This window comes from Mus pahari, chromosome 16, assembly GCF_900095145.1.
Source record: "Mus pahari chromosome 16, PAHARI_EIJ_v1.1, whole genome shotgun sequence".
NCBI lineage: Eukaryota > Metazoa > Chordata > Mammalia > Rodentia > Muridae > Mus > Mus pahari.
In genome coordinates, this window is record NC_034605.1 from 1553640 (window position 1) to 1565890 (window position 12251).

Below are 12251 nucleotides of genomic sequence, written 5' to 3' on the forward strand. Positions count from 1 at the left end.
GTGGGAGTGACTGGTGCAAGTGAAAAGAATCAGTTGTGTTGATTGCTGCTCACTGACTGTGTGGCATTTCTTCACACATAGTAGGTTCACAGGAAATGAAATGAATCAACTAGATCAACAAATGAATGAAGATGGACCATAGTGAAGTCCAAGAGAAGTTCTATTTGCTTAACAACAAAAAAATATTTTGGGGAGAATAAAACCCTAAAGCACATCTGTTCTGTAGAGAAGGAGTGTCGGCATTCATTTTTTTTTTTTTTTTGTAGCATTTAAATTTCATAACGTGAACTATTCCTCCTACCCTCCCTGCCCACCCCAATACTGGGGAGTGAACTCAGGGCTTCATGCATACTGGGCAAGCACACTGCCACTGAACTCTATCATTTTTAGAGGAGGGTGTTTTGTTTTGTGGAGGTCTTCTGAGATGGTTTCATTAGTTAGTTCATGAGTGGTCTTAACTTTGTGACCCTCCCCTCTCAGCCTCCTGAGTAGCTAGCTGGGCTGCAAGGCTGTACCATCAAGCCCAGCTATCCCATAAACTCTCATTTAAACATCGTGCTTAATGCTAATGGGTCTTAGGTATGCATTGGATCCCTGCTTCAGTTTGTGAGTCCTAGCTAAAAGATAAGCATGTCCTCGGGTCTACATGATCTACAGCCTCTCTGAACTGCTCTTTGGCGCATGCAGGAACTCACAGGAAAATTGCCTGTTGAATATCCCCTGGATCCAGGAGAGGAACCACCTATTGTTCGGAGGAGAATTGGAACAGCCTTCAAGCTGGATGAACAGAAAATCCTGCCGAAAGGAGAGGTATGTTCCTCTCTCACTGGAGTCTTTCCCGTTATCCCACTTGGGTTATCCTTATTTGTCCTCGTTGGGGTTGCTAGGGTCTCTGTAATTTCTTCATTGTTTCTAAATGCCCGTATTTTCCCTTTTACCGTGTCTGGGTCAGCTGGCTAGTTGCTATATGGTTTTCCCTTACGGGCTCAGTTTGCTTGCCTGAGTGTGCACAGTTGGGTCTCTGTTGAGGTTGTTTATCTAATACTATAGTCTACTTGCAAGTGGTCGGTTAAGGTTAGGGAGAACATCCCACTAGCATGCAAGTATCCATCTTAGTAGTGGCCTTTGCTATTCCTGGTCTTGCCTGATACCACACAGTTCTCATCGGCTTTGGAAAGACTTACATGGAAGAAGGGAATCTCCTGCCACAGTTCTCATTGGCTGGGGAAGGACAGGAAGGACCTGCCCTCTACCATCTCAAGTCACATGGCTACTAACATCACGGCATGGACACGCAGCCTATGATTGTTCTGCCATGGCCTCAGTTGTCTCTATTTGGAAAAGCCATATGTCAACGTGATTTTTTTTTTTTATCTTCTTTGGATGGAATCCTGGTGAGGGCTGAGACTAGGTAATCAAAGCTCAGCCGGGCGTAGTGGCACACATCTTTAATCCCAGCTCTTGGAAGGCAGAGGTAGGCAGATCTTCGTGAGTTTCAGGCCATCCTAGTCTCCATAGTGAGTTCCAGGACAGCCAGAAATATACAGTGAGATACTATGTCAAAAAACAAAAAACAAAACAAAACAACAACAACAAAACAAAAACAAAAAGTATCCTGCCCTCGTGCAAGAGAAACAAAGGGCCAGGTTAACCTTCAGGCCTCAAGGTCTCCCCAAATTTCTTCTGACTAGAGTTACTCATTCATGCAGTGGTACACAGAAGGCTCGAGGACACTTCCAGACACAGCCTGGCACATTAGTTATTCTTGTTGCTGAAACAAAATGTCCTCACAAAACCAGAGGAGGGGAGGGGTGTCAGGGGAAGGTTGGGTTACTTTAGCTCACAGTTTGAGAATGCAGTAGGCTTGGTGGGCGGAGCTTGGGGCAGCAGGTTCACACTGCATCCATCTGCAGTTGGGATGCAGGGAGAGATGAGTGCTGTCCTCCATCTCACAGAATGACGTCACCCACATTCAGGGAGGGTCTTCTCACTTCGATTACCTTAGTCTTGAAAATCCCTCGAGGACATTTGACAACCACCAAAGGAAAGAAAAGCAAAGAAGGTACCTTTAGCCTTTTAAGGAACTTAGAGAATGACATTTTCCAAAGTAAGGTCAGCGGGAAGGTAGAGGGCATGCTGAGGCCTGCAGTCACAGACCCCTGGAAGGCCCCAGGCACCCAGAGCACTTCATCCAAAGTGATACCTAATCAGGCCACTTCCTCTCCCATCTGTTCACGTTTGACGCTGACTTCGCTGGGTTATCACTAGGAATAAGTGAGCTAGACGATCATTTCCCTGGACACTTACACATGCCTGATGCTCAGCAGACAGCCACTGGAAGTAGAGATGTCAGAAGAGGGGAATGGCGTAGAGCACCATATGGTCAGGTGTCTGTCTTCCACAGCTGGCTCCACATCACAACCTAAGCTTTGAGAAGCATCCCATGTTTAGTGAGTGTCCTTTCATGCCTGGCTCGGGGTCCTGAGTTGTAGTTTTTTTCTACTTTTCAAGAAAGCCAACTCTAGGGCTCTGAGGATTCCTTGCTGGCCCCATTGCATCTTTCCAAACTTCATAACAGGAAGCAGATAGACTTCTGCAGCACTTCCTCCCAATGGAAAGAGTCTCGCTTTTGTTCTGTGCTGCCCCAGTGCTCCTGGATGCTGGCTTTGCTTCCTGGCCATACGACTATTCCTACAGACAATCCATTCAGTCTTGTCCTTGACTCGTTTGGACTATCAAGACTTGTTCTAGACGCATGTAAATCTCAGGGTCAATATCTTGGACCAGAGCTATCACAACCACCCAGGAACAGCTGCTTCAGGGAGCCCAGATTCACAGACCGGTCTTTGTCCCTGACTCACAGCTCTGGGCAGGAGTCCATATTGATAGGCTTCTTCCTCTGAGCGAGCAAGGGTGGCCAGCACTGGAAAGATCTGGAAGGATTATTGTCTCTGAGTGTCCCTTTTTCCTCCCACACCTGCTTCCTGCTGCTTCTAGACCTGAAATGCTCAAAAGCCGATGAAATCAGGCAGTGTTTTCCTTAGTAGGCCTCCCTACCCGACTTCACCCCGAGCTTGGCCCGTTGTACTCAGAAGCATATTATTGGGCCACTGTACTAGCAAGACAAGTGGAATCCAGCAAACACAACAGTCTCCGCTTCCTTAGTTTGGTCATTCTCTGCCAAACTTTAATGTGACTGCAAATCACCTACACAAGATATGTGTTCTTTAATGATTATGTGTGGGTACTGAGAAAAGAGAAGCCACTGTGTCGTTGCTATGCATTTATGTAGTGTGAGCTTCATCTCCTATGCGTTCCCAGAACACGCCCAGGCTGGTAGGCCTTGCACTCACCCAATCAATACTCAAATTCTGGAATAACTGTTGCTGCTTAGAGCTAGCTTCCAGGAAATGGTTTCCCCAGGAAGTCAGTTTACTTTTTCGTTACTATGACAGAATACCTGGCAAATGCAACTTAAAATAGAAAAAGGATTTGTTTGGGCTCCTGCTTTCAGGGACTAGGATTTCACTATGGAGCAGAACTGGAGGCGGGGCCTGTGGTGAGGGAGCAGAACCGGGAGGCCGGGCTTGGGGGTGAGGCTTGTTAAATCTTGGCATCAGAAGGGGGAACAGAGCTTGCACAGAAGGCTGAGTTATCAACCCTAACCCTTCCCACCGTAACACATTCCAAGCCATCTCCTTCCAGCTAGGACTCACTTCCTAAAGGTTACCAAACTTCCCAAAACAGTGCCAACAACTGGTAGCCAAACATAAGGAATAGTTTACATCCAAAGCATAAAAACCTGGGAAGAGACAAATCAAAGAAATGACTGCTTGATGCTTAAGGGGATTCTGCATTCAAGCACAGATCCTAACACACACACACACACACACATACACACACACACACAATCTTCCTCCACTTTTGGCATCATCTGGTGTACATACATGTGCAGATGAGACATCTAGACAATAGGCCAGCAACAAATGCTCCATCCAGGGTCTTCCAGGATCTGGGTCTCCTAGGCAGAGCAGGCACCTACATCCTTATTTTTCCCAGGTCCTGGACTCAAGGGAGACTATCTTAGTAAAAGGGCCAAAGGAATCAGTAGAGCTAGGAGGGAGTTACACATGAAGGGGGGAGGGAGAGTCTGAAGCCCATCCAAGGAGGGGGGGGAGAACTAGTTCTAACACCCACCCCCACATCATCCTTGCCCCTTAGAGGGCCCAGAAGGGCCTTTATGAACATACAAGTGTGAAAAGAACAGTTAGGGCTTGCAGAAAGAGCTGCCAGAAGACACATAGGTGTGCGGGTGTGCATCCCAACACGAGGCACACAAAGGTGTAGGACAGAGGGGGATATATGGGAGTATCGGGAGATGTACATGTATGAACAACTCCCAGAGGACATTGACATGATCCAGAGATCATGCTCCAAGTAGAAAAAGAAAATGACAGCTACTAGCAACGGTTCTGACTTGCCTCTAAGGCTTGGTCTTCATCAGGCCTTTGGTTGAGAAAGAAAGCTCTGAAAGTCTGTGGGCTGAGACCTGGGCTAGAGGTGGGCAAGGTCAAGTCTCCCCGGGCAGCAGCAGCATCAGAAGGTGTAAGCATTGGTCTTCCCTCCCACAGGAAGCTGAGCTGGAACGCCTGGAACGAGAATTTGCCATTCAGTCCCAGATCACGGAGGCCGCCCGCCGTCTAGCCAGTGACCCCAATGTCAGTAAAAAACTGAAGAAACAAAGGAAGACCTCTTATCTGAATGCACTGAAGAAGCTGCAGGAGATTGAAAACGCCATCAACGAGAACCGCATCAAGTCAGGGAAGAAACCCACCCAGAGGGCTTCACTTGTCATCGATGGTCAGTGCCACCCACAAGCTCCCGCCCTGCTCCCAGACAACCAGGTCCTGTTAGGTCCTCCTCTGGATCCTTGCAGGCTCTAAGTAGCCTCTTACCCACACAGCTATGGTTTATCCCTGGAAGGGGATGGGTAAGCCTGATGTTCCATTCTAATAATGAATTGCAATGGGAAGGACAAATGAAAGGGTCCATACACAGAACCCCGATGTCATTTATGACACTTCTCTCGGGAACCTAGAATGAGCCAACTCTCTTCTTCAGTGTCACCATGAACTAAGGCGCTTACTGTGATAGTCCAGCCGAGCCTCGAGAGAGCTGAGGCTCTGCAGTTTTCAGAGACCTAGCTTTCCTAAGACTGGAAGGCAAAGTGCCTAGCCAGTGTACTGGAGTTAAGTCCTTCGGGCCACCATTCTGTCCCCAGTCTCCTTCCCACGGGCTGATTCTACTACCAAGAGCTTTCTATCCCAAGCACTGTGGCTTGAAGGATTGGGCAGTCCCTCATGGACTGTGCTCTTAGCTCAGCTCAGGGCTTTGGTGATGATGGTAAACCAGAAGTCCCGCAAATCCACCCCCAAGCATCAGGTCTCTCCCATGGTTAGCATCTTTTCTTTTTCTCCAAGTCACTGAATTCTTGATAATATATGTTAGAATTATCTAGAGAGTATGAATGTTAAGTTACCACCTTAGTTCTAAGACAGAAACTGATATAGGGGTTTCCAGGCTCTTTGTGTCTGTCTGTCTGTCTGTCTGTCTGTCTGTCTGTCTGTCTGTCTGTCTCTCTCTCTCTCTCTCTCTCTGTGTGTGTGTGTGTGTGTGTGTGTGTGTGTGTGTGTGTGTGTGTTTCATAATGAGTGCAAGGTTTCAGTCTGGGAAATGAAAGCCCTGCCCAAGCAGAAGATGTGTGGTGTGGTTGTATAACCATGTTGCTGTACTTAAGTCCCATGTACACTTAAAAGAGATGAAAATGATAACCGATGTTATGTATGTTGTAAATATATCGCTACAGATCTGTCCCCTAGAAATACGGGTATACTAAGGAACCAGTGGTGGGTTGGAGATTGCAAGATACCAACGCCTGTCTCCTTGCAGTTCACCTATCAAACAATAGGGAGAAGATGGGTTCATAGTCGGGAGGGACAGGGCTGACCATCCACTGATGGTCACTCTAGGTCCTTTCACTCTAGGATGTGCCCGCCGTTCTGTGTCTTCCTCTGCTGCCCCTTGCCCCACTTTCCAACAGGGCTACAGTGAGTCGGTCCCTCTTCCTCACTGCCTCCTTTGGGGCCTCCTCGAAGGCATGTGAACCTCCCTGCTCTGTAGAAACGCCTCCAAGCAGCTATGTAGCAGAGCTATGTAGCGCGTCAGAGCTATGTCTGGAAGAGCAGCCTGGGGGTGCCTGTCTCACCAGGTGGCCTCGGGGCGCCCATTCAGAGGCCTGCCTCAGTGAGGGCTATTTTCTTAGGTCTGCTGGCAGCACTGGCTTATAAATCATCATTTGTGCCAGTTCCGGATTTCTTCCACACAAGCCTCCAGCCATTTTTGTTAACTGTTCAAGAATCTGCCTTGCTGCCACAATGAAGTAATGTTTTCATCACAGAGGCCTGTCTGCGTTAGGAGTGAGCAAGCTCCTTAGGGCCTCAGCATGTGTTTCCAGATGAGACCCTAAACTCAGAATCTGAAGGACTTGGATCTATGCTAATGTCTCCCAGTGAACAGGATCGTTTCAGACAGACTCTTTCCTGGGAGGACCTCAGTTTCCCCAGTGGGAGGGAGGATCCTTTTACTGTCTCTCTCTCGAGCATGTTCCTAATTGAATGGTGACTATAAAAATAAGCTTCAGAGAGATGGAGTCTGTATTTAGCAGGCTTGTTTTCTCTCCTAATCACTTAAGTTCATTGAGAAACCATTTATAACCATGTGAGCAAAACTGAGTTCCCTCCCCTGGTTTTGGATCTGTTGAAGAACAGCTGCTCCCTTCTCTGGTTTGGCTGGTACTTGCCCTGAGTTTGTTCTAGAACAATGGCGTGGTTTAACCAGGTCCTACCTCCCTTCTAGGACAGGCTAAGCCATAGCATCAGGTGACCAAGAGCCTAAGTGCACAAAGACCAGGGCCCGCTGCAGAGCCAGGGCCCGCTGCAGAGCCAGGGTGGGGAGGATGGTCCTCCTCCACCAGACTGTCAAAGAAAACACCCCACAGCATCTTTAAGTTTCCCTGCTTCCTTTCCTTACTGATGCAAAAGAGATGGGAGGGTGTTGCCAGGATTGGAGGGAAGGTCAAGGTTCCTACACACCAGGTTCTGTTTCCAAAACACATTAACCCTGTATACTTTCACTTTTTATCTTCTAGATGGAAATATCGCCAGCGAGGACAGCTCTCTCTCAGATGCCCTTGTTCTGGAAGATGGTAGGTTTTCCCATTCTCTGCTCTTATAAGTGGAATCCAGATTAAACCCAGGTTATTCCGTAGGCTGCCTGGGAATGGCCTTGTAGACAGGAAAGATGCAGGCTGAGATGGTGACTGGATGGATTCCTTGTAGGCTCTTTTTGTCCCTAAGAGTCACTGTTGAGCTCACAGTGGTACTACATTTACACTGGTTTTCCAGGAATGTCCAGTCTGCAGCCTTTGTATTCCAATAGCATAGAAAATAAACACGCATGCTCTGATAGCCCGTGGGTATGGGTTGGATACTCTTGGGATAGATGGCCTAGAGAATTATTCTTGGCCCATATAAGCCAAAAGAATAGATTATATTCTTGAAGTGATATCTTGTCTCTGTAATACTCAAAGCACTTTTTTGGCTGGCATGGTAGCTTTAATCCTGTCATCTTAGCACACGAGAGTTAGAAACAGAGGCAGGAGGATCAAATGTTCAAGGCAACCGAAACTATATAGCAAGACCCTGTGCCAAAACCAAACAAGGACCTGGGAGTTTACGTGAGAACACTTGCCTAGCGTATGCAAGGCCCTGAGTTCCACCCTTGGGCCAAAACAAAACAGAAAAGAAAAAAAAAAAAAGAAAATTTAGAATTAAGAGCCTGCATTGTCATTGTATAGTATACACACACACACACACACACACACACGGAAAGAAGCAGATATTTATTTGGCTTACACAGCAAAGCTTGGGCCCTATTGAAAGAGTCTGAGCTATAGGAAGGACTTGGTCCATCCTCTGCTCCTGAGACAAGGGCGAGAATGTCCCTTTAGCAACACGACAGTCTTAGAAACCATTGTTGTTTTATTTCCTGTTAAATTCTCAAACCTGGCAACAGCCAAGGGATATTTTCTTGGTCAGTCTTAGAAGTTGAAAGCCCCCCCACCCCACCCCAGCAGAAGCAGGCTTTCGAGACTTAGGACCATTTCTGAAGCTCTCCCCATGGTTGCTAAACTAAAACATTGGAAAAGGAGAACACTAATTATATGGAAATCTGTTAACTGGTAGTTAATTATTTTTGCCCTCTAGGAAAACCTCAGGCACCCAGTGGTAAGTGGCTATTCAGACAGAAAACATGAAAGGCCTACCCAAGTCACTGTAATAACGATAATTGCCATAATAATAATGATTGCTCTTGATGTGGGAAAACCTAGGGAAGGAAACCCAGTTGTCTTGCCCTAGCTATTAGAAATCAGATTGTTGAATTTGACTGTCTGCTGCATTAAGTGGGTGGGGAGGCTGTGGCATTCCATGAGAACACAGAAGCCTGTTTGGAATATGAGACCCTTCCTGGTCTAGCATTGATCAATGTCACCCAGGTCTGCCAAGGAAGGAACGACCTAGCGGTGTCCCCTTGTGCTAGGAGTTCCACGCAGGGCTTTACGAAGTCATTAGCTAATTTGAGACATCATGATAACAGTTTTGCCCAAAGTCCTGGGCCTCCAACCTCCTGAGAGCTGGGAGTGCCTCCTCCAGGCCTGTGTTCCCACTTGAGGCTCTCCCCTCACTTCCTAGAGACTTCTCCTGTCTGATTTGAAGGACTAGCAGGAATAGACCAGAACACATATATTATCTGGCCTTTGAATTTTGGTGACTGAGGAATAAGCTATGAAAAACCGAAAAGTTGAAAATGGATATAGGGTCCCGTGAGTGGTTGGTGGTGAAATTTTCCTCTAGCCCTCCCCCCCTCCCCGTGAGCCCTGGGCATTCCTCTCTTCCCAAAGCCACCTACCACCAAATCTCTTCATTAAACCCTCCTCGTGTCTATTGTTGGTTTTTCCCAGGGTCAAAACTGCAAGAATAATAGTTCTAAAACAGGATTTTCACCCTGGCACATCTATGCTTATGTTAAGAAAGTTTTCTTGTAGCTTTTAGGTCAAATCTCAACTCCTTGCCTGGAATTCAAGGTCCCACACTATGTAGGCACACTCAGAATTTCTCCCTCCCTCCCTCCCCTTGTCTCTCCACCCTCTCCTCAGATGAGTAGAAGAACCTCCTAGCCCCCTCACCTCTAGATTTCTACTCAGTTTCCGTCCTCCTCTGCCCCATAGTTCATTGCTTCCAGATAGCGCCTTTGGGGTTTGGTTGTGGATTGATGTTTATAATTGGACCAGGTCCCAAGTAGCTCAGAATGGTATTAAACTCACTGTGTAACAGAAGCTGGCCTTGAACTGCTGATCTGCCTGCCTCTGTCTACCAAGGGCTAGAATTACAGGCGAGAGTCACTGTGCCTTATGAGACATCTGCCTTCTTTGGCTAAATGGGTTGGCTTCCTTTGGAAGCCGTCCAGCATACAGATGTGCGAAATTGCACTCCAGAGATGGTGGAGGTAGGGTACTATTCCAATTGTGCTGCTGGGTGTCCACTTGGGGGATGGGGGCAGGGCGTATTGCTTGTGCGCTAGCTGGACTGGAGGGAGGGAAGCTTAGCCTGGTGTAGGTGAGTGCAGGGCAGGTTCTTGGCAGGCAATGATGAGTGTGCAGGCAATGAGCACATTCCGGAAGAGAACCGGTTAGGCTTATTAGGGTGGGGTGGGTCTCTGAGGTGAGGTCTGTGTGGCCTGTACCAATGACCAGGACAGGGGTGTTAGAAGATGTTTCATTTATATACTCAGGAGTTGGGGGAGGGGAACTTATAAGGTCAAACAAGGAGTGAAGGCTGGTAACTGTCAGGGTAATAAATTCTCTTACGAGGGTTGTTGTGGCCAGAGCTGGCTTTGTGGCTCCAGGTTGAGACTGGGGAGATAGCCAACCTCTGCCGGCCTACCTTTGAGGTATCCAGGTTTGAAGCTCCCTGGACCCTTCTTCCTCTGTAACCCTGGGCCATTAGGGTCCCACAGGACTGGGACCCTCTTCCTCTAAGACACCTTGAGCAGACCTGAGGCTATAGCTCAGTGGAGAGCCTCGAAAGAGGCCCTGGGCTCCATTCCGACATCACAGATTAACTATGCCAGGACAGATTATAGAGAATTTAAGAAGCTTGTGAGGGAAGCATGGATGGTGGAAGGCGGACCTGTCAGCACTTAATTATACCTGACAGATACACTTTCAATTTATTTTTTTTCCTCCAACAAATATTTATTGAGTACCTACTGGGTGCCAGCTGTCATTTTAACCCTGAGGACACAGGGATTAACAGAGCAGATAAAACCGTCAAGAAGGTTAACTCCCCTCCCCCCAGAGCAAGGGAGATCTGTTGAGTGTCTCTCCAAACATAAGTCATGGCATAGCTCCACGATAGAGCACTCGCTTAGCGTGTCTGAGGCCCCGGGCTCATTTCTTAGCACCAAATTAAAAAAGAAAAAGTTAGAATGTAATACTCCATTTGCCTGGTTAATACGAAGTGATCACTTGTTGGTGACACTGAATCCAACTCAGACTTTATTCACACTTAACCAGACTCGACAGTAGTGCCCTTCACATTCAGTTAAGCCTGAAGTCTGGGCTCTGACTTGACCTGGATTGACCCCAGTGGGGGAGGGTCACAGGATCCTGGCACATATCTGAGGTGTAGCTCCAAGGCGCTGACACGGTGTGTTTGGGCAAAGGCTGGTCCTTCCCTTGTGGGAATAACGTCTCTGATCAGTTCTTCCTCCTCCTGTGACGCAGAGGACTCTCAGGTTACCAGCACAATATCCCCCTTGCAGTCGCCACACAAGGGACTCCCTCCTCGGCCACCATCATCACACAACAGGCCTCCTCCCCCACAGTCCCTGGAGGGACTCAGGCAGATGCACTATCACCGGAGCGACTATGACAAGTCACCCTTAAAGCCCAAAATGTGGAGCGAGTCATCTTTAGACGAGCCTTATGAGAAGGTGAAGAAACGCTCCTCCCACGGCCATTCCAGGTGAGCTGCGTTGGGACATCCAAATGAGGTCTCCGGCCACGCTCAAACGGAATCGAAGGCTTGCCCCACATTAGAACCTACAAATATTCCCAAAGGATACTCTTTTCCTTCCTGGGACTGAGAGTTCAACTTTGTTCACAAAGCCCTCTGCTGGCAAACCCACAGAAGTACAGATTTGTCCTCTGAAGGTGGGGGAGGAGGGGAGGTAAGGGTTTGGCTCACAGTCAACCTGTTGGCAGATGGATTTAATGCTGTTAAATTTCACAGGAATTAATTAGGAAATTGTAGCCAGCAGCATTCCAGAATGGCAAAGGAGAGCCGGATCTGAGGATCCTCAGGGTGGTATAGAACCCTACACCATCTTCCGGCCGAGTTCTGGAGCCAAGCAGCTGTGATGCAAGCTGCACACAGCGTCAGCTCATTGCTTGGTTAATATCAACATTGTAGAGAGGATTATCTGGAAGGCATTTAGGCCCGCTTCTGTTTTCCTCATGTTCCTTAATTATACAGCTTCAGAGGGTACACACAAGTATTGTTTCTTGGAAAACAATACTTGTTAAGGATGAAGGCTCCACAGAATAGTCACCCTGTGCTTAACTGCAGGGGTGGAGGGGGAGAGGTGTGATGGTAAGAGCTGGGGTCCCAGGCAAGCTCTCCCTGCAACTAGATCTACTGTCCCAAGCTAGTCAGCCCCTACTAACGCCGCCCCATTGTATTCACGTGACCAGCATGGCTTCCCTCTGCTTGCTTGCAGCAGCCACAAGCGCTTCCCCAGCACAGGAAGCTGTACGGAGGCAGGAGTAAGCAGCTCCTTACAGAACAGCCCCATCCGAAGCCTCCCACACTGGAATTCCCAGTCTAGCATGCCATCCACCCCAGACCTACGCATCCGGAGTCCCCACTACGTTCATTCCACAAGGTGAGTCTGCTGGGCCTTCAGGCCACCTGCCTTTCTGGGCCAGACCTTGGTATAGTAAGACATCATTGGCTCCAGATGGGCGGTGGTGTCGCACACCTTTAATCCCAGCACTTGGGAGGCAGAGGCAGGCAGATTTCTGAGTTCAAAGCCAGCCTGGTCTACAAAGTGAGTTCCAGGACAGCCAGAGC

At 48.1% G+C, this 12251-nt stretch overlaps 1 protein-coding gene across 4 annotated transcripts in view; it reads left to right on the plus strand.

Moving 5' to 3' along the window:
• Frmd4a (FERM domain containing 4A) overlaps positions 1-12251 on the plus strand; it is a 307939-nt gene that overhangs the window by 284240 nt on the left and 11448 nt on the right. For all 4 annotated transcript variants that reach the window (XM_021215326.2, XM_029547334.1, XM_021215327.2 and 1 more), the window contains exons 16-20: positions 688-810; positions 4632-4860; positions 7208-7264; positions 10904-11144; positions 11899-12063. In XM_021215326.2, the coding sequence (XP_021070985.1) occupies positions 688-810; positions 4632-4860; positions 7208-7264; positions 10904-11144; positions 11899-12063 (815 nt within the window). The remainder of the gene's footprint in view (positions 1-687; positions 811-4631; positions 4861-7207; positions 7265-10903; positions 11145-11898; positions 12064-12251) is intronic.